General features: G+C 41.0%; 1 protein-coding gene across 2 annotated transcripts in view; it reads right to left on the bottom strand.

Annotated features, from left to right (window-relative positions):
• Positions 1-4967: 4967 nt before the first annotated feature.
• Positions 4968-22549, bottom strand: part of STK39 (serine/threonine kinase 39) — a 302705-nt gene continuing 285123 nt past the window's right edge. For both annotated transcript variants that reach the window (XM_065880429.1, XM_065880428.1), the window contains 2 exons: positions 16069-16133; positions 4968-5042 (listed from right to left, as the gene is read on the bottom strand). In XM_065880429.1, the coding sequence (XP_065736501.1) occupies positions 4968-5042; positions 16069-16133 (140 nt within the window). The remainder of the gene's footprint in view (positions 5043-16068; positions 16134-22549) is intronic.

Below are 22549 nucleotides of genomic sequence, written 5' to 3' on the forward strand. Positions count from 1 at the left end.
GCTGATTCTTAACCACTCCACCACCAAGGAAGCCCTCTATACCATTTTTTAAAGGGCACTATCCTACTTCTTCCAGATTATAGACTCATTAGTTTACTGAACATTTTACCTAAACAATAATACCTGTCTTCATTCTGTAGCAAATTCAAATAATAGCATAAGATGGTAATTTTAAATAATATTCCTTGCCCTTTGAGTTATAAGCTGCATTATACAGGTTCAACAAACCTCTTCAGCCAATGATGCTCATTTTGTATGCTACAATTCATGTGGGGAAGTTTTATGTACCTTTCTTAGCATCCATTGGTTTGACATAGATGCACAGTAGCTGGTATGCTAACAGTGCAAATTTTTCTTTTTTTTAGGGCCCCAAACCAGCCATGACTAGGTTTGCTGAGCAAGGTATAAGAAGACAGGTAAAGAAACATCCCTGTTATTGGACCACGCTTTTTCTCTGTGGCAAAATAGCACTGAGGCAACCACTGGGACCTTCTGGAAACAGGTACTTTGGACTGTTTTTTATGGCGTGTCTATTCCAGTGGAGTGCCAGCTCCTTTCATGTGGTGTTTTTGGGTGTTGATATTGTGTCTAGGGTCCCTGAGGGAGTCAGTCACTTAATATTTGTAAAATATGCCTTTACAGTCTCCACTCTTTTTTTTTTTTTTTTGCAGTAAGCGGGTCTCTCACTCTTGTGGCCTCTCCCGCTGCGGAGCACAGGCTCCGGACGCGCAGGCTCAGCGGCCGTGGCTCACGGGCCCAGCCGCTCCGCGGCATGTGGGATCTTCCCGGACCGGGGCACGAACCCGCGTCCCCTGCATCGGCAGGCGGACTCTCAACCACTGCGCCACCAGGGAAGCCCCCGTCTCCACTTTCTATGCATTAAACATTTTACTCATTCTTCGTAGTGTACATCCTAAGCAGCTAATTCTAGGAAGTATCGCATCAGCTTAAAGGAAACACTCTCGTATAATCAAAGCTCATTACTTGAAATTTTAGTTCATGCCAATATACAATGGAAATTGTCATTTGAAAACCATTTGTTTATGCCTATTTGGCCTAGTAATAGACCTCCTGAAACTTAGAACCCTAGAAAGCATTACATAGTTCTAGGTTGGGACATTCTGGCCCTGAGGGTAGTTTCTAGTACCACCCACCCTGGCACACCACTTACACTTAAACCCAACCTGCCCCTTAATGTCCTGGTGAGAGTACGAAGTGGGCTAGGATTTCCTAACAAATTAGACAATAAACCTGTTCAGCAGAAAAATGGGGCTATATTTGAGCTCCTTTGATTGTATCATAACTGGCTAAAGCCACTTTCGGATGAGCTAGAAGCATGCTCTCTGCTATATGAATGGATAAATAAACTGATCATATGATTGTACTGTCACAAACTTAATGGGCCTCACTAAGTGACAGCTTCTCTTATCAAATACACCTCTAAGGCAAAAGAAGACCTAAGATCATTTACTATCAAATGCACATCCTAACTTTGGGCAGAAGTCCTCCAGTGTTAATTAGCTCATGTTCACCATCTCTGTAATTTAATTACTTAACTGTAGATTCTGCTTACCAACTTAACTTGGAGGGTTCACCAGGAAGGTATATTGCTCAACACAAAATAGACCACAGGTGCACTGTTGAGATGAGTGAAAATCCTGATATAAAAATTTCCCACGCTAGGATTCTGTATGGGACTAGATTTGTTTTTTGAGAGAATTCTTGGCTCTTCCCCTAAAGACTGCTACTTCACCCTACTCCCACATGAAGAAGAGGCATGAAGATATACCATATTTACCAGCATGTACGTAACAACACATAGGGAAATTTATAACTTTACACAGATAATTATTTGGAAAAAGAAATTAAGTTTTCATCACACACGATTTGTAGGTGTCTCTAAAAGCTGTCTTATATACAGAAAACCATTTTGTTCATACAAGAACAATATATTGGGGCTTCCCTGGTGGCGCAGTGGTTGAGAGTCCACCTGCCGATGCAGGGGACACGGGTTCGTGCCCCGGTCTGGGAAGATCCCACATGCCGCGGAGCGGCTGGGCCCGTGAGCCATGGCCGCTGAGCCTGCGCGTCCGGAGCCTGTGCTCCGCAACGGGAGAGGCCACAACAGTGAGAGGGCCGTGTACTGCAAAAAAAAAAAAAGAGAGATAATGATAACTTCCTTTTATTTTAGATCTTTGCAAGTTGACCACAGTAGAGACACATGGGATGTGGGGCAGTTTTTGTACGTATTTAGGTATGAGATGTGAGTGCCTTGATTTTACGAAGAAGTGTAAACCCTCCTGTTTGTCAAAGCATGTGAAGCTGTCCAAATAAATAATGCCAAATATCTGTGTTAGCGAAGTTTAGGTCTTTGCCAGTGAGCACCATCACAATGTGTCAGGTTTAATCAAAAGCCTGATTAGGAGAAACAGTCACAGAGGATTGCCTAAAGGAAACGTAGCCCACTCATTCCACTCAGTTTTAAATGTGTTATGTCTTTCTAGACCACAAGTGAGAGCAACAGCTTGGATCACACTCTCAGCTCCTGGCTGACCAGCATTTCCTATCATATACCCTACACATCTGGGCCCCTGCAGAAAGTACTAGAAAGGGTAAGTAAGTAAGTGTTCAAAACTTGCGATATATGTATCAGTGCTTTGAGAGTTTTTAAGTTTCTGAATACATAACTCAAACTTCCAAGAAGAATTTCATCTCAGGGTTTAGTACTAGGAAAAATCGTGTTTCTCCTTGAGGAAAAAAAAAAAAAAGTGCTCCTCTTCACTGTTGCTGTGTTGGAAGCTCTAATCCCAATCTGTGCTGCTCTTGCAATGATGCAGGACCTCATCATGAACTTCTGTGTCCTAACTTCATACTTGCATTCATCTTGTTAGCCAAATCTTACTGACCCTTCATCCTAATTTCTTTATGTATTTGAAAGTCTGTATCTTGGTATATAAATATATGTAAGCTCCCTCAAATACCATTAGGAAAGATATGGGAATATGGGTGTAAAGAAAATATAGCATTATTCTTTACTATATTGCAAAAGAGAGTTCTACTGTTCCTCATGTACGTTCTATTCTGAGAAGAATATGAGGGTCTTTTCTTATACTGTTTTTGGCCACAAGTTGTGCAGTGGATGTCAGGAAGCCAGGGCCCTAGGAGGCCAGCTCTGCAGGAAGCTCTGAAAGGCCCTGGACAAGTCCTGTAACCACTCCTGCTTTAGCAGATGGAAGGAATTCTTCTCACTTGTCCCCTGCAGCCCTGTGGTTTTTGATTTAAAGACAGACTGTCTACATGGAGTGTGAATGTTTGTCTTTCATTCTTTTATCAAGCAATTGTCATACCTGATTTTCTCTGACTGGACGGATGCCTGATGGATGCCTTAGTCTTCCTCCGGGGCACTTTTCACCAGTTAATTCTCACTAGGCATTTTATGAAAGCACTAAATATCACTGCAGCAATGCAGACACTGCCTAGAGGAGGAATGAAACAATGTGACACTACCTCTTTGTGCAATAATACACTTTTATTTTCCTTTTACCTTTGCAGTCATCTTTGAGTAATTGTTGTGTAAACAATAGAATGGAATGAAATTACATTAAATTGTATGCAAATGGCTCTAGAACACCTTAACAATTATGACAAGGCAATTATAAATAACTTTTTTGTCCTTAGTAATATATATTTGCTTTTTAAAGTACATTAAAGAGCTGCCATATCTAGGGTTAGCTAGGAAAGAGCAAATGCTACCATCTGGGAGCCACCTCCCTGAAAGTTTAGACTCCAATTTTGAAAATCCTAAGGTTTACTATTCCATAATGTATAGTCAAGCAGAGGGCTATTTGGGTTGAAAGTATTTATTCTTGAAACTTAACAGCGTTTTACCTTTTGGTCATTGCACAAAACCCTTTCTATTATTTTTCACTCCATCTGGGTATTCTGCAGAATTTCAAGTAAAACACGGATTCTGGTATATTTTCAAGTTTGTCACCTTTGGAACGACAGATCCTATCACTTCAGGAGATGTCAAATCAGAGGTGGGTACATAATTAGCAATCTAATAGAATGGCAACGTTTTATAGAGCATCCTAAATGTCCCAGTGAAGCAAAACTTACATATGCCACATTACGTAGAGGAAATTTTAGAGCTGAGACTATTCCAGAGTAAAGCAGCCTCAGGCACATTCTTAATGTGAAAGTTTTTTTTGTTTTTGCAAGGCACCTCCCTCTCCCAAGAGACAATCAGCTTGTGGACTGGTTTTCAGGCAAACCAAAAAGAGTAAGCATCCTAGTTCCTAATTCAGTCATTTCAAAATTCACAAGTTATAAATACTCCAAAGATAGACCTGAAACTTTTTGTTTAAATAACAAGAGAGTAACTGCAAGAAGCATATATAATCAAAAATGGTTTTTTCTTTCTTCTAGCTAAGGTGTGTAATGCATAAATATATGAAAAATAAAATTCACAGTCAGTTTTAAAACTAGAATTCAAGTTCGGCTAATAAATCTTATATTAATTTCTAAATACAACAGAAGAGGCAGTATTGTCAGATGTACAATAAAGTATTATAACAGAAAGGAAGGACAACAGTGAGAGAAGAGATAGGCTTCTGATAGAAAAAATTCCTTTCGTTGCCAATAAATAGGACCACCTGAGTGTGTTTCAGATTCTTTTCACGTAAGGGAGATCCGAATTGACTGCTGAGGGTATTTATTAAATAGCTTTTGGAAAAATGAGCAACAGTCGTGCAGCTGTGGTGGTTGCTTGTTCTCATACTGTGGGTTGCTAGAGAATAAAGCAGAACTCAGTGTTGTTAAGTTTAAAAAAATTCTTTTTTATCCCGTTATGTTGAAGCCGGCCTCTTCACAATCCTCTGATTTTGCTAGGGGGTGGGAGGAAGTGGCAGGGGAGGGAAAGGTTGGGGGGAGGCATGGCAGATCAGGGCGACATCAAGGGACAGACATCAGCTGACACTCAACTGAGCAAACCCAATCAGCTTCACTTCGTCGGGAATCTCCGACCCATCACAGCCAGAAGCCTGAAAAGGGAAAAAGAAACGCTCAGTGCTGGTTGGTGGCTACTGGTTTTTTACAGACTTGTTCGTGTGACGGCAGATCCAAGCACCGTCTTCATGGGGCCAGGTGTCCCGTCTCTTCCAGGAGACATACTTCAGTGACTACTGGGCGCTAACTACCCTGAGAAATCTGGACCTCCAGTACAGAAGGGATTTGTTACCCGTGAAAACACCACCACTGGAACCACCGATGAACCACAGGACTGTGCAGAAGGTACATACACAATCTCAACAACTAAGTAAAATGCTTTTAAATATGCTTTACTTTTAAAAGAATATTATGAAAGTGAGCAGAAGAGATCTAACAGGTTTTTATCAAAATCACTTCCTTTGTCAAACTGGCCAAAATAAAAGGGGTCACCAAGTAGTGGAACAGCTCATGACAGACAACATATGTGTAAATTTTACACGGAAAGGTACCATAACAAGTTTTTCCATAAACAGTTTATAATAATCTAGGACATATTATTTATTACCAAGTTATAGAGTGCCAAATACTTCATCATTGCAAAATCCAAAGAAACTGCAAATAAGCCATTGCCCATCAAAGCTTTCACTGGCCCTAAAATTCAGCTTATTCTTTTTGACCTCCCTCTCCTACACACGCACACAGAGTACTCAGATCACCATTCTAAGTTGCCTCTTCACTCTGTAGTACAAAAATCACAACTGGACATTATGTAAGTACTACGAGTAGGGTGAAGAAAGTATGAATGCCTGGGAATGGGCAATTAATTACCAAAGGGCCATACAAACCTTTTCTTGGCCTAAATTATTGCCTGCTAAATTACTGTTGAAACAATTAGTTTCCCAGAGTACGAAGCCCTTTCCAAAATCATCACGGTGAAGCTGCTTGGCATTGCTCCAAAAAAACGTACAGAAACCAGTCCTTTGCCAACGCCAGCATTTTCCTTTAAAATAAGCAGCTAATTAGAACATATAACTTAATATTTTAAAATAATTATCCTTAAAATAACAGTGTGAGCAGTTATCCATAGCCTAAAGAGTAGGAATATTAACAAACTTTGTGTCCGTCTAATGATGTCTCTAGTTTCACGTGACAGGTAAGATATTCAGTAAAATACCATTTCCATTGTTTGCACTGCCAGGGTCAGAAAGGTCAGAAGTGCTTCTTTCCTTATCACTGTGAACAAAGCAGTCATACTGATACTGTAATGCTTACCATACCACCCCACCAAGTTTCTCCTTCTACTACCTCTGTTTCTTGATCTATCCTCCTAAACTTCCCTTCTCTCCTTGTCGCTATTGCTAACAACGTCATTTACTCAGCCCACTGATGCGGGCAGAGACAATCTGTGTAGACAATTGACAAACATCTGAGGTCAAGCTATTGCTGCTGCCGTTGACAAAGAGGTCAGACTAGCAAGTGTGAAGCACGTCAGTGCATTTGAAAGCTACATCAGAAATTTGTAAATGTGAATAGCAGGAGGTTAAAATGGCTAGAAATGAAAACATTAAAATCCTTCCAGTGAAGAGTAATAGAAGTGAGAATTGTAGTCAGTCAAACCAGTGATTATGTGGGTACACGGGCATAGGGGGCCCACGTCCCGTCCTATGTTCTGTTTTCTGGCAAAGAGGCACAGGCCAGGGGGTTTGGCTTTGCTTCAAGGCACTCAGCCCTCCCTCCTCCAACTATCTTGCTAGCTCCCTCTTAAGGCCAAGTCCTTGCCTCTTTGCGGCTTGCAAAATGCTCACGAGGGCAACATGCATCTAGAGAAAAGTGACCAGAAACCCTTAACGCAGCAGTTCTCAAACTTTATCAAGAACTCCAAACAGTTATGTCTCATTGTACCGACTTAGAGATGTTAAAAAAATTATTTTTATAAACAAATGGGACAGAGCCAAACTTACAAGCTTTTGCACAGCAAAGGAAACCATAAACAAAGCGAAAAGACTGTCTACAGAATGGGAGAAAATATTTGCAAACAAACAATGCCACCGACAAGGGCTCAATTTCCAAACTATACAAACAGCTCATACAACTCAACAACACAGAAACAAACAACCCAATCAAAAAATAGGCAGAAGACCTAAAATGACATTTCTCCAAAGAAGACATACAGATGGCCAACAGGCACACAAAAAGATGCTCAATCGCTATTAGAGAGATGCAAATCAAAACTACAATGAGGCACCACCTCACACCGGTCAGAACGGCCATCGTTAAAAAGTCTAAAAATAACAAATGCTGGAGAGGGTGTGGAGAAGAGGGAACCCTCCTACACTGTTGGTGGGAATGTAAGTTGGTGCAGCCAGTATGGATGTTCCTCAGAAAACTAGAGTTACCATATGATCCAGCAGTCTCACTCCTGGGCATATATCCAGACGAAACTAATCCAAAAAAGATACATGCACCCCTATGTTCATAGCACTATTCACAACAGCCAAGACATGGAAGCAACCTAAATGTCCATCAACAGAATGGATAAAGAAGATGTGGTACATATATACAATGAAATACTCAGCCATAAAAAAGAATGACATAATGCCATTTGCAGCAACATGGACGGACCTAGAGATTATCGTACTAAGTAAATCAGAAGGAGAAAGACAAATACCATATGGTATCATTTACGTGGAATCTAAAATATGACACAAATGAACCTATCTGCGAAATAGAAACAAACCCATGGACATGGAGAACAGACTTGTGGTTGCCAAGGGGGAGGGGGTTGGGGGAAGGATGGAGTGGGAGGCTGGGGTTAAAGTTATTATAGATATAAATGGAGAAACAACAAGGTCCTACCGTATAGCACAGGAAACTATTATATTTAGTGTCCTATGATAAAACCATAATGGAAAAAGAATATTAAAAAAAAGAATGTATCACTTTGCTGTATAGCAGAAATTAACACAAAGTTGTAAATCAACTATTTCAATAAAAAATATTTTTAGTAATGTTAAAGTACTAAATATATTTTAAAACATAAAACATGTTTATGTAGATTATCTGGTACTGACCATCTTAGAAAATAGTTATTTCTAAAGTATTCATTTACTGATTCATTAAACATTATAGAAAAATAAATAACCATAGTTTCCTAAAACAAAAATTTGAGAAGGGTGGCACTACTTTTTCCCTTTTTGCAAATCTTTAATGTTTTGCTTAATAGAAGATGGCTGGCTTCTTACACCTGCATCTGCATTCACTCTATTGCTCTGTTTTCCTTAAAGTGCATAAGGAAAATCCAGTCTTTCACAAATAGGTAGTTGGAAAAGGGAAGAGTATCTTAATAGCCTTTCCAGATAGTTGTGGATATCATTTGTTACTATGCCGAAACTTGCCAAGTGGTATTTTTTCTTTCTTTTTTTTTTTTCAGATTCAGGTTCCTTTTTATTCAGGAGCACGTCTTTTCATAACGCCCATGGTGAGCATTGTCAAGATCCATTCATTCATCAGGGGCTGCAAAATGATGATATTCTATCATTCCTTCCTTATTTGCTAGCTGAATGCTTCTACAAAAAGAAACTTCTCCTCATCAACTATTTGGTTACCCTTAATGGCAGTGTCCATATATACTCCAGTTGCTGAGGCCTCCATGGGCTGCGAGCCGTGCAGACAGTCGCCGTCACTGCGTCGTGGAGGTGGGATGGGGTAGGGAGGTTCGCTGCTGCTTCAAGGCCTGGGCCCAGCCAGTGGGTGGCCGTTGAGAGGACGCCGGGGGACACAGCCCTGAGCCTGTCCCCGGGCCCCTCAGCTCCCCTGCTGGCCCCGAGGCAGGAGGACCTGGAGGGCCCAGGGAAGAAGGCCCGATCTTCCTCTCAACTGCACTGTCTGCCGTGGGGACCACTGCAAGGCTGACTGCCAAGTGGTATTTTCTTAAAGCTTAGTTGCTTAGTTGCAATGTAGAATGTGAAACCATCACATTCAACGTTTCCTAACTCTATTATAGTAAACAGTGGTCTGTTTTACCTTTGAATGGATCTGTTACCTGTGTATGATGTTTTAGCATCACTGAGCTATGCAAACCTTCCAAATGTTGACATTAAACGATATCAACAAATCATATTTATTAATATTACCCATCACCAAGCTCATCAGAAATGCCTTTTAAGTACTGGGGGTCGGGCGGGGGGTGTTTCTGTCAAGCTTACCGTGGCAGATAGAAGTTTTCTAAAATCCTGTTTTTGCTTGAAATCTGAAGTTTCTTATCGACAACAAATATTGTCAGCTGTTTTCCTTAAAGTGTCAGGCTTACTTGGTTCATTTTGAAAAACAAGTCTGCCAAATCCCTAGTCTGAATAGCCAATGTTTGTCAGTTGTTCTTCCAAGTAAAAGTGATATTCCATGAAAAAAAAAATATGGCTAGTTCGGCTCACGACTCAAACAACTCACCAGTGCTTTTCCTGGAGACAACCATCATACTTCAGTACTGAAGAAATGCTTCCCACCTCATCACACAGAATACTAAAAAGACGTGTTCTCAAGTGGGGACTTGAGCCAGTTCCACTTACTTCTTAAAATTTTATTTACTTACTGAGTGATGGAATGAGTGCTTTGAAGATGATGCCTACTACTACGGTTTGATGTTCCTGCCTTGATGTGTGCCAACATCAGTAGCTTTAACCACAATGGCTTTTACACCAAATGTCAACACAATGGAAAAGGCCAAGTAACACCTTAATATTGTAACCACAATGGCTTTTACATCAAATGTCAACACAATGGAAAAGGCCAAGTAACACCTTAATATTGTTAGGAAAAGTTTTGACACTCAGGGTCCCTTAAAATGGTTTCAAGGAATCCCAGAAGTTCAGTACCCTCACTTTGAGAACTCCGCTTCAAAGGAAAATGGATCCGTTATCAGGACTGTAGCATGACAGTGTAACACCACTGAGCCACTGCTCTCACTCAAGTGTCTGTACTGATTCCTGAAAGCCCCCACTTCTCCATCCCTCCTGACACACCAGCAGGTGTGGCCCACATCCTGCGGAGGAGTTGAAGATGCGGCTGTCCAGCATCGATCATAAGGATTCCTCACCACCTGGAGAGTTTCTGACCTCCTCAGGTGATTCAGAGGTTCAGCAGTTTGAGAACCTCTGTTCTACCCTAGTGCACCACAAAATGTGAACCTCCCTTTTCCTTTAGAACGGGGGTTCCCAAACTTCAGCATCAGATCACGTGGAGAGCATGTTAACACATGGATTCCTGTGCCCCCACTCCCCCAACATTCTGATTCCTTAGGCCTGGGATGGGGCCCCAGAATTCACTTTTTTATCAAGTTTCCAGGCGAAGCTGACACTGTCCATCTGGGGACCACACTTTGCAGAACCATTGTTTCACACTGAACAGGAGACAGCTGCTATGCTACACGGACCTTCTTGAACTGATAGTTTCGGCAGGGGGAGTAAGTTTAATACTCTCAGCTAGTTTTTATATCATTTCAGTTCTGGCTTTACCTGTACTTTGGGGAATGTTGCCTTAGTTGTGCAGCCTTGGGAAATAAGGCTCTTTAGTCATTAATTACCAATGCTTATAAAATTGCTATCTGCTGCTCACCGTCAGTAATTATTAGAGAAATGCAAATCAAAACTATAAATCAATGAGGTAACACCTCACACCAGTCAGAATGGCCATCATTAAAAAGTCTAACAAATAACAAATGCTGGAGAGGGTATGGAGAAAAGGCAACCCTCTTGCACTGCTGGTGGGAATGTAAGTTGGTATAGACGCTATGGAGACAACAGTATGGGGATCCTCAGAAAACTAAAAATAGAGCTACCAAACGATCTAGCAACCCCACTCCTGGGCACATATCTGGACAAAACTCTAATCCAAAAAGATACATGCACCCCTATGTTCGTAGCACCACTATTCACAATAGCCAAGACATGGTAACAACCTAAATATTCATTGACAGATGAATGGATAAAGAAGATGTGGTACATATATACAACAGAATACTACTCAGCCATAAAAAAGAACGAAATAATGCCATTTGCAGCAACATGGATGCAACTAGAGATGATCATAATACTAAGTGAAGTCAGAAAAAGAAGGACAAATACCATATGATATGACTTATATGTGGAATCTAAAATATGACACAAATGAACCTACCTACAAAACACACTGAATCACGGACATAGAGAATTGTCTGGTGGTTGCCAACAGGGAAGGGGTTGGGGGAGGGATGGAGTGGGAGGTTAGGGTTAGCAGATGTAAGCTTTTATATAGAGAGTGGATAAACAACAAGGTCCCACTCTAATAGCACAGGGAACTATATTCAATATCCTATGATAAGCCATAATGGAAAAGAATATTAAAAAAATACGTATAACTGAGTCATTCTGCTGTACAGCAGACATTAACACAACATTGGAAATCAGCAGTTTTTATAATTGAAGAATAGTTATCTGCAATATATGTGATTAAACTTCAGAAACTAAAATCTATACGGCTCATGTAAATGTGTACCAACTGGATGTTAATTACATGCACAGCTGACCCTTGAACAATGCAGGGGTTGGGGGTTCCAACCCTCCAAGCAGTCGAAAATCCAAATGTAACTTATATTTGGCCCTCCTTAAACACGGTTCCTCTGAATCTGCGAATTCAGCTAATCACAGGTTGTTAGTCCTGTTGTAGGTGTTTACTGAAAAAAGTTCGTGTCTAACTGGATTTGTGCTGTTCAAGGGTCAGCTGTACTTACAATTTGTGTTGTTTCTTCAAGGACAAATGAAACATTTTACATTTTCACTAACACGATTTTAAAAATCCCACACTGAAAGCAGCCAAGACTTACCTACTTTACAAAACTGCAAGGTAGCATGACTTAAAAAAATTTAGGAAGACTTGCCTTGAGGCTTACAACGATAAAACCATACTGCTATGTCAAACTCAAAGCACATAGTACTTGAGCTGAAATGCCGCCTATGCCTGAACCACTTTGTTGAAAGTGGTAAGAAGGTTTACTGATCTCCCGGCTCCCAGCCACGTCAACAACGGAAATCATACTTCACTTATTATCTTACCTGTCAAAGGAAGCTAAAGATCTCATTGGGTGGAGAAAAAAAAGTACATGTACTTCTTTAAATAACCAATATCCTTGCCCCTCAGGCCACTGGCCTTCTTATATAAGCAGATATATAAGATAAGAGACACCTTTTCAAGCCTGAGGCCTTTTCAAGCCTTTTCAAGCCTACATTGTGGCCGGAGCTGGGAGAGGAAAGAGATTGGAGGAGGAGTCATCTACAAATAGAATGCTTCCCAGCCTCCGGCCGAACACTGGAATCATCAGGGGCGCCTTCCAAGTTCCCAGAGCCCAGACTCCAGGAAGAACAATTAAATTAGGCTATGTGGAACGGGACGCAGGCATTCGTAATTTTTTAAAGTGTCTCCACCATTCCTTGAGTGAAACCACTGTGCAGCCAGGTGAAGAGCCCCAATACTAGCTACTACTCTTTAGATAATTTTCAGGGCCCTTACATTCTCCTTTAGAAAGCAAAGAAAGCGCTGAGATTAAAATGATAAACAGCTGAGACATGAACAGGGCTATAAGCAGTAGCCGCTTAGGAGGAAAAATGCTTCCGAAACACTTTGATCTTGTAGTCTTCAATAAAATAACCAAATTGGATCTCTGTGGTTTTACCAGGATGTTATTAGTGTCCTACAGAAGATTAAGCCGAGGAGCACTTCAAATGAGCTCCGTCAAATGGGTCTCAAACTGGCTGGCAACGGACAGCCACGAAGAAACCCTCTCAGGTTTTAACTAGGGATGGATGGAGAGTTAACGGACAGAAACAGAAGGTCACTCCTGAGCTTGGCTTTATTTAACACCTTTAACTGTCTCTGGGGGGAAAGCCATCAATTTCCATTTACTGAGAATGCCACATATTACAATCCATTCTCAAGCTATAAGGGGAAAGAAAAACTTGCACGGCTTCTCCTGCAGGTCTCCTGTGCCAGACAGGCCAACATTACTCACTCCGCTTAAGGTACAAAGGAGATCTGGTCTCAACCAGGGTAAGTGTGTCCAGTCATCCAAAAGGTGAATCCACAAACAGAAACCTGTAAAACCATACGGCTGCAAGGTCCCGCCTGTAAGACTGAATAGTTGTTGAGCACTGGGCCGTGATGCTAGATCAGGGTTGAATTCCCAGCTTCTGCACTGCTTGATCCTGGGCAAGTTAACCTCACAGAGCCTCTGATTCCCAAGGCATAAAACGGACCCAACGACATCACCATCTTGGAGGCTCGTGAGCACTAAATTAACTGAGCTGAAGTAGGTAAAACACCTCATGCAATGCCCCGCAAACGGTGGATGCACATGAAATAGCAATGATTCTTGTTATTTCTGCAGGCAAGGCCAAGGCATTTTGAGAGAAATTTTCCTAAATGAGGTTTGTGTTCTGATATATTTTATTAATTATGATCAAGTCCCTACTACGTGAAGGGAATCCAACAGAAGTCCCTGCCTGCCTGGAGCCTCTGAACTTATCAGAGACACAAATAAGATTCTACACAATTTCAATATAATATAACCTTTCGGGGAGAGAATACTGGAGGAGCACCGAGGCCAAGATCGGATGCCAGAAAAAAGCTTGTTGGAGAAGTGAAATTAAGGCAGAAAAAACTGGAACGTGTCCAGGTGTTGGTGACACAGAGAGCAGGCCTGGAGAAGTTGGGAGAGAAGGGTATTTTAGGGAGGAGTACATACAAAGGGTCAGCTGATGAAAATAGGAGGAGAGAGGACTAGGGGAAGAACTGAATGCGGGGATAAAGAAAGGTGGAGCAGGACCTAAAAGAAAGTCTGATCGGGGAGGACTTCCTTTAGCCATGATCAGGGTTTGAGTTTCAGAAGAGGACAGTGGAGAGCCAGTCAAGTATTTGGGGCATTTTGGAATTAAGGAAGAATTACGCGGGCTAGAGCCCCAGTGTAGTAAACAGAGCTGGAGGCTGGCAAGTTGTAGGCAGGAAGCTCAGTTTCAGAAGAGGATCCCGCTAGGGGGCTGAGAATGGGGATGAGAAGAAGAACAGACTCAAGAGAGCGACTCCAGGGAACCAGTTGCACAGGGACAGTATAGTTTATCTAGGGACAGTATAGTGGGTGTTTCTACAAAACCTTCAGTACTATGAAAGGCTTGGGGTTGCTACTCCTATTTTATAGGTAGGCGAGTTTAGAGACAATGGGAATAAGCCAGCGTAAAAGTTTTAATTTCTTATCTCTAGGTTTACATGTTCAAAATTGGGAAAATGTTCAGGAGGTGCTATGTTGTAACTTCTTTTTTTTGCAGTAGAAAAAAAAATGAAACATTACTACTGGCTTGAAATGCAGACACAGGGTGTCATCTTTCTCATCCATATATCCTCATATAAGTGAAACATGTTTATGAAGATGCAGGTGAATTAGAAACATAACAGAGGTGACAGAGGAGCCCCAAGCTAGAAGATGAATTTTTCAATTTGTTAATTTCTCACTCTTTGTCTGACTAAAATGTTCTTTTGTTATCAAAACAAAATGAATTTCTTCAGCTAAATTCTTTCTGTGAAAATCTTTGTGTTTTTCTTTTATCACTCAGCCTGGCCCTCTGAATTTAGATGAGGAGCAAGACCCGGAAAGTTAATTAGCACCAGGTTAACATTTACTGTAATGGATCATTTAGCATTTTCTGGCCATACACATTTTCCATTAAATTTTCACGAGAAATAAAAAAAGACAGACCATCAACGTACGTTGTGCAAAACAAAGTGTTGGTCATCTAGATCTTAAATTGCTTGCAGCATTCAAGACTGGCCCTTGATAAGAATAATTTATAATTTAAAAAATGAGTCATTTAACATCCTGCTTGCAAAATCCTTCAGGAAAATCGTCACTTTTGACTACTTGGACTTCTCTCCATTTCTGGCCATGATCACAATCTCTTAGTTTCACAAGGACCTCAGAATGGTCAGTATCTGTATCTCTGTGGCCACTCTAGTTCTTAAATTTAAAATCTGCTAGTGCAGAAAAACTGCTGGAATATCTCCTCTCCCCAAGAATCTGTTACTGTGATTTGAAATGTGGAGTTAAAATGTTATGTCATTGCTCACTAGCCTTCAGAGGGCTGTTCTACAGTCGCTTCCAATTACTTAAACCATTTCTACAACAATCGGCCTCAATTTTTAAACGTTAGAACCACTTGGCTTTTGCTTCAGGAAAGCTTTATTAAGAGTGCTGCTTCAAACTCAGTTTAGTTTTGTCTTTATGGTCAAGTTGCCATACAAACTGGAAGCAAAAGGGTACAGACTTCAAGACTTCTCAAATGGCTACTCTTATTAAAGATGTGATGGTAAAAGAACAAGCTATGCTCATGGAAGAGGAACTTTCCAGTCATGATCAGAAACTGTTCCCAAGCCATAAAAAAGAACAAAATAATGCCATTTGCAGCAACATGGATGGACATAGAGATTGTCATACTGAGTGATGTTAAGTCAGACAGAGAAAGACAAATATCATATGATACATGTGGAATCCAAAAATAAAAAAAGGGTACAAATGAACTTATTTACAAAACAGAGTCACAGATGTAGAAAACAAACTTATGGTTACCAGGGGGGAAAGGGAGGGGAGGGATAAATTGCGAGATTGGGATTGACATATACACACTACTATATATAAAATAGATAACTGATAAGGACCTACTCTGTAGCACAGGGAACTCTACTCAATAATCTGTAATGACCTATATGGGGAAAGAATTTTTAAAAAAAGTAGATATATGTATATGTATAACTGATTCACTTTGCTGTATACCTGAAACTAACACAGCACTGTAGATCAACTATATTCCAATTAAAAAACAAAACAAAACAAAAAACCCCAGAAAATCTTCCCAAATGTTGACCAGGTAAATGACGAATGCAAAAACGGATGCCCACCCCCAAAACCAACAGCAGAATTACGGAACAGCTTAATAATGATATTATTATTCCTTGTTGGCACAGCATAGCGAAATATTTACCTTCGTTCCATAACTTTCCACTTACCAACTTAAATGTCAGTGTTTTTAAAGCTTTGGGATCATCTACAATCTTCTGTAAATTAGCAGCCACTGTAAAATACAAACATGGAGAAAAAGTGTCCAAATTATTTCCAATAACTGGATTTTCACATCATTGATTCAGAAAATCTGACTAATGATGCAATAACCTGCAAAATCATCTCTTTCACAGACATTACAAAGTCCATACAAATGACCAAACTACTCTTGTAAAGACGTTTTCTACCACAACCTACATCTTCAGCACATCTGAATTAATCACTATACACTGACCCCACGTTTTCTACAATAAAATGAGAAATTACTTTCTAGTGGAAAGTAGAAATGATAGCCCCCCACTGTTTCCTCCACCTGGTTTTTCTCAACACTCATTATTAAGAGATCTATTAGCCAGGAGAGGGCAGTACAAAACAGAGGAGGGGTATTGCAACGACCCATTTCTCTGGAAATAATAGGTCAGCATTTCAAACTCCTGTCCCTATAAATTCACTCAATTCTCTGCACCCATTTTTATCAAAGCAACAAAATACAGTAGGTAACCTCTACGACTCAGGCATGTGTTTTAGTGCTTTCAGGGCACGATGATCTGTCAAAGCAGTGAAGTACCACCTTGAGCAACACAGGAATTGGCTGAACAGGGTCAAGCACTTAGAGGCTGTCCGATTGGAGCTCAACAGCGCAGATACGTTTTTAGTATTGGCCAGATTCATCAGAGACCCCATCCTGCTCTCTGTGGTGCCATGACGTATTTGATGCTCTCATTGAGAAGTCAGCCTTTCTTGCTTTGGGTACTGTTTATGAACAGAATCCTCAACAGGTGATGCCGATGGAAATTTAACACCTTCCTCTTTCCACGACCAAACCTGAATGTCAGGTAAGTACTATTGGTCAAAGAAAGAGAAGTTACTATTGAAGAAATTAGGAGAGAGGTCCTCTTCATCATTTTTATTTTGCATGAGGAAAACCCCCTGCTGCTTCAGTAATTAGGCATCTGAAAAGTTATCTGAATATTTTAAGGAAAAAGAAAAACAATTTAGGAGAAAATAGTAAACATATAAATATTTTGAGAAAAGTGTTTCAAGTAGAAAGTTTGGAAGTAGAAAGAAATCTGTGCAAATTTTATTTTTCTCTAAGGTTGACTGAAAACCTAGACACAAGAATTTCTCGGCAGGTTAGTTTCATTTAATCCATCTGCTGTGGAGGGGGAAAAATTATATATTCAATATGGCCTGTTTCTCTTTTTTTAAATTTTAAAAATTTATTTATTTTATCTTTGGCTGCGTTGGGTCTGTTGCTGCATGGGCTTTTCTCTAGTTGCAGCGAGCGGGGGCTACTCTTCACTGCAGCATACGGGCTTCTCATCGCGGTGTCTTCTCTTGTTGCAGAGCACGGGCTCTAGGCGTGCGGGCTTCAGTAGTTGTGGCACACGGGCTCAGGAGCTGTGGCACACAGGCTTAATTGCTCTGCAACAATGTGGGATCTTCCCAGACCAGGGCTCAAACCCGTGTCCCCTGCATTGGCAGGCAGACTCTTAGCCACTGTGCCACCAGGGGAAGCCCTGGCCTGTTTCTCTTCATAAACCACAATTACAAGCACCATTTTATCTTCATCTGTTGCCGTCTTAATACTTCCAATCTTAGTAACAGACAAAGTTTCATTTTTGTTAACACCCGTCTCCCCCACTCATCTTTTTCTCTCCCTCGTTTTTGCCCACGCAGCAAACTTACACACATCATGTGCAGACCCCTGGGCCACCAACCTCAATCTTCTTTTGGCCTCCTCCACAGTTTCCTGAACTTATCTCAGATACTAAAATCATCTAGTAGTCTACACAAGAAACATTGGCTCATGGAGTGCAAAGCTCTGCTGTAAAATCCTGCCCACTAAAGCCAGTACTGATGGTGTCAGGGCATTCTGACTATATGAAAATTGCAGCAACTGAGCAGAGTCACCCTTTTCTTAAAGCATAAAAGTGTTCTAATAGTTCCTTGGATTTGGGCTGATTTCACAAGTGGCCGTAAAGTCTTCACATGAATTTCAGTTCTTTCATTAGAGTCTCCCCGTAAATGTGGATGACTTACTGCCTTGTTCTGGTCATCTATTTCCAGTCTGCTCTCTAATGTTCCAACCAAAGCAGAGCTGCGTCCTACACTAATTCACAACCCTCTCGCTGGTGGACACACATCTGTGGTAGGGCCAATTTCCAAGGAGCATGGCTACAAGCAAGTTGTAGCCTGGAGGGCAACAATGACCTGCTGGCATCTTAAACAGTCATCCCAGAAACCATGTCCCCAACTGTGAACCCTACACCTCGGGGGACATTAGAAATTCAAATTCTGTCTTCAGCTCAAAGCAAAAATAGCAAAACTGGCCACTTACCTGATTACTCATCCCAGGTGCTACGCTTATTTTCAATTTCGTTGATTCTAATTTGTTATAAAGTGCTACAAAATACCTTCATTTAACTGATGTCACATAAAATTCAGGGTGATGCTAACTTCTAGTAGCAATGCTCATTAAAAAAGATGGGTGTCACTGTTTCCTCCCTTCTCCTGACTGCACCCGGATTTCTAAAATAAAAACGCTCCTTAACCAGAACGTGAGCTGAGAAGGAAGGGCTGGGTAGGGCTGGCTGTTACTTTAGAGCTCCTCAAGTATATGCTTAATGTTTTAAGATACCCTAGTTTCCAAAAATAAATTATGGGGCTTCTGAACCCTGCTTACTCAGTGGCCATCAAGTCATTTCTGATCCCTCCTGGCTTACCCAAACAAAACTCATTCCCCTTTATTCAACATAGTTTTGGAAGTTCTAGCCACAGCAATCAGAGAAGAAAAAGAAATAAAGGGAATCCAAATTGGAAAAGAAGGCTGTCACTGTTTGCAGATGACATGATACTATACATAGAGAATCCTAAAGATGCTACCAGAAAACTACTAGAGCTAATCAATGAATTTGGTAAAGTAGCAGGATACAAAAATTAATGCACAGAAATCTCTGGCATTCTTATACACTAATGATGAAAAATCTGAAAGTGAAATTAAGAAAACACTCTCATTTACCACTGCAACAAAAAGAATAAAATATCTAGGAATAAACCTACCTAAGGAAACAGAAGACCTCTATGCAGAAAATTATAAGACACTGATGAAAGAAATTAAAGATGATACCAACAGATGGAGAGATAGATATACCACGTTCTTGGATTGGAAGAACCAACATTGTGAAAATGATTCTACTACCCAAAGCAATCTACAGATTCAAGGCAGTCCCTATCAAACTACCACTGGCATTTTTTACACCTAGAACAAAAAGTTTCACAATTTGTATGGAAACACAAAAGACCCCGAATAGCCAAAGCAATCTTGTGAACGAAAAATGGAGCTGGAGGAATCAGGCTCCCTGACTTCAGACTATACTACAAAGCTACAATAGTCAAGACAGTATGGTACTGGCACAAAACCAGAAAGATCAATGGAACAGGATAGAAAGGCCAGAGATAAACCTACGCACATATGGTCACCTTATCTTTGATAAAGGAGGCAAGAATATACAGTGGAGAAAAGACAGCCTCTTCAATAAGTGGTGCTGGGAAAACTGGACTGCTCCATGTAGAAGAATGAAATTAGAACACTCCCTAACACCATACACAAAAATAAACTCAAAATGGATTAAAGACCTAAATGTAAGGCCAGACACTATCAAACTCTTAGAGGAAAACATAGGCAGAACACTCTATGACATAAATCACAGCAAGATCCTTTTTGACCCACCTCCTAAAGAAATGGAAATAAAAACAAAAATAAACAAATGGGACCTAATGAAACTTAAAAGCTTTTGCACAGCAAAGGAAACCATAAACAAGACCAAAAGACAACCCTCAGAATGGGAGAAAATATTTGCAAATGACGCAACTGACAAAGGATTAATCTCCAAAATTTACAAGCAGCTCAATAACAAAAGAACAAACAACCCAATCCAAAAATGGGCAGAAGACCTAAATAGACATCTCTCCAAAGAAGATATACAGACTGCCAACAAACACATGAAAGAATGCTCAACATCATTAATCATTAGAGAAATGCAAATCAAAACTACAATGAGATATCATCTCACACTGGTCAGAATGGTCATCATCAAAAAATCTATAAACAATAAATGCTGGAGAGGATGTGGAGAAAAGGGGACACTCTTGTACTGTTGGTGGGAATGTGAATTGGTACAGCCACTATGGAGAACAGTATGGAGGTTCCTTAAAAAACTACAAATAGAACTACCATACGACCCAGCAATCCCACTACTCAGCATATACCCTGAGAAAACCATAATTCAAAAAGAGTCATGTACCAAAATGTTCATTGCAGCTCTGTTTACAATAGCCAGGACATGGAAGCAACTTGAGTGTCCATCATCGGATGGATAAAGAAGATGTGGCACATATATACAATGGAATATTACTCAGCCATAAAAGGAAATGAAATTGAGTTATTTGTAGTGAGGTGGATGGACCTGGAGTCTGTCATACACAGTGAAGTAAGTCAGAAGGAGAAAATCAAATACCGTATGCTAACACATATATGTGGAATCTAAGGGGAAAAAAAATGTCATGAAGAGCCTAGGGGTAGGATGGGAATAAAGATACAGACCTACTAGAGCATGGACTTGAGGATATGGGGAGGGGGAAGGGTAAGCTGTGACAAAGTGAGAGAGTGGCATGGACATATATACACTACCAAACGTAGGGTGGATAGCTAGTGGGAAGCAGCCGCATGGCACAGGGAGATCAGCTAGGTGGTTTGTGACCACCTAGAGGGGTGGGATAGGGAGGGTGGGAGGGAGGGAGACGCAAGAGGGAAGAGATATGGGAACATATGTATATGTATAACTGATTCACTTTGTTGTAAAGCAGAAACTAACACACCATTGTAAAGCAATTATACTCCAATAAAGATGTTAAAAAAACTCATTCCCCTAGTTTCTGATGCAGGCTCTGTGTTATTCCTTGAACTTGTCCCTTCCGTGCTCCACAGCCCACTGTCTTTGGTCTCGGTGCTTTCTCTGTCTCTTGACCACACAGGACACAGGTGATACTCACTAAGGCCCCAGGGATTGTGGCCCTCTTGCCCTACCACTGGGAGTACATGATACCTTTGTGTGAGCCATCTGTTTCTTGCTTTTTTTTTTTTTTTCCGGTACGCGGGCCTCTCACTGTTGTGGGCTCTCCCTTTGCGGAGCACAGGCTCCGGACGCGCAGGCTCAGCGGCCATGGCTCACGGGCCCAGCCGCTCCGCGGCATGTGGGACCCTCCCGGACCGGGGCACGAACCCGTGTCCCCTGCATCGGCAGGCGGACTCTCAACCACTGCGCCACCAGGGAAGCCCTGTTTCTTGCTATTTTTGTGTCCCTGCATCACACTTCAGGCTTGAATGTCTGTCAGGGCTGGAAGTCTCTTATTTGCTCTTTTGGATAACATTTGGCCTAATGCACAGTTAAGTACTGCCCTTTATGAAGCTGTAATAATATCATTAACAACCACATGGAAAAAGATGCTGATGCTCAATACCCTCCTGAATCTAAACAGAGAAGGAAATAAAGAGTCTCCCAGGGGTAATCTACCAGAGGCCAGGCAGCAGAGGTGACACTTCTCTGGCAAACTAAGTCAGGCATTCTCTAGACACTGTTCTCTACAATCTCCCTGTACTACTCGAATTCTGCACATTTTGACAGTTAGGAAAAGTAACATTTAGATAATGACTATTTACAGTCTGTGTTTGTATTCTGAGTGATTATTCAAAGATACACTTTTCTCCCTATGTACCAGCGTATTTCACAACAATCTCATATAGTACTGATGTTCTCATGGAGGTGACTTAATTTAATTCGAGCTCTTCTCAAACAAAAGCTGTGGGGAAAAGCACACCAAATGAACCCCAAGGCTGATGTATTCCCCTAGTAAGAAATTCTAAGGTGAGACAAAAGCGTAGACTTGGGTTACCTGATGACGATAATGTCACAATGTGTTTTACTCAAAGACACACCCTGTAGGTTGCATTGGTGCAGAAAGGCAGCATGAAATTGCAAAGAAAGAGACATGGGTGCCAAAAGAGAATCCAAGCTCTAAGTAAGGAGAAAAGGAGAGGCTAGGAGAGTGAGTTTCTTATGGATACTGCTATAACACTAATGCAAAATTAGGGCTAATTAACAATTCAGTTTGGGACAAAATAAAAGAGATTTGCCCTTTTATTTCCCCCTAATCTCTGGCGCTTATCTTCAGGAGATGCAGTGTAGCACAGTGAGCAAGAGCCTGAATTCTCCAGCCAGACTGCCTGTGTTCAAGTCCTCCTGCTTAGAGCTGTGTGGCCCATGAACTTGGGCAAGTTTCCTTAGCCTCTTCGTGCTTGAAGTTTTGCATCTGTAAAATGTGGATATTTATGGTGCCTACCCGATAGCGTTGTTTTGAGGATTAAGT

The sequence above is a fragment of the Phocoena phocoena genome, chromosome 7 (assembly GCF_963924675.1).
Source record: "Phocoena phocoena chromosome 7, mPhoPho1.1, whole genome shotgun sequence".
NCBI lineage: Eukaryota > Metazoa > Chordata > Mammalia > Artiodactyla > Phocoenidae > Phocoena > Phocoena phocoena.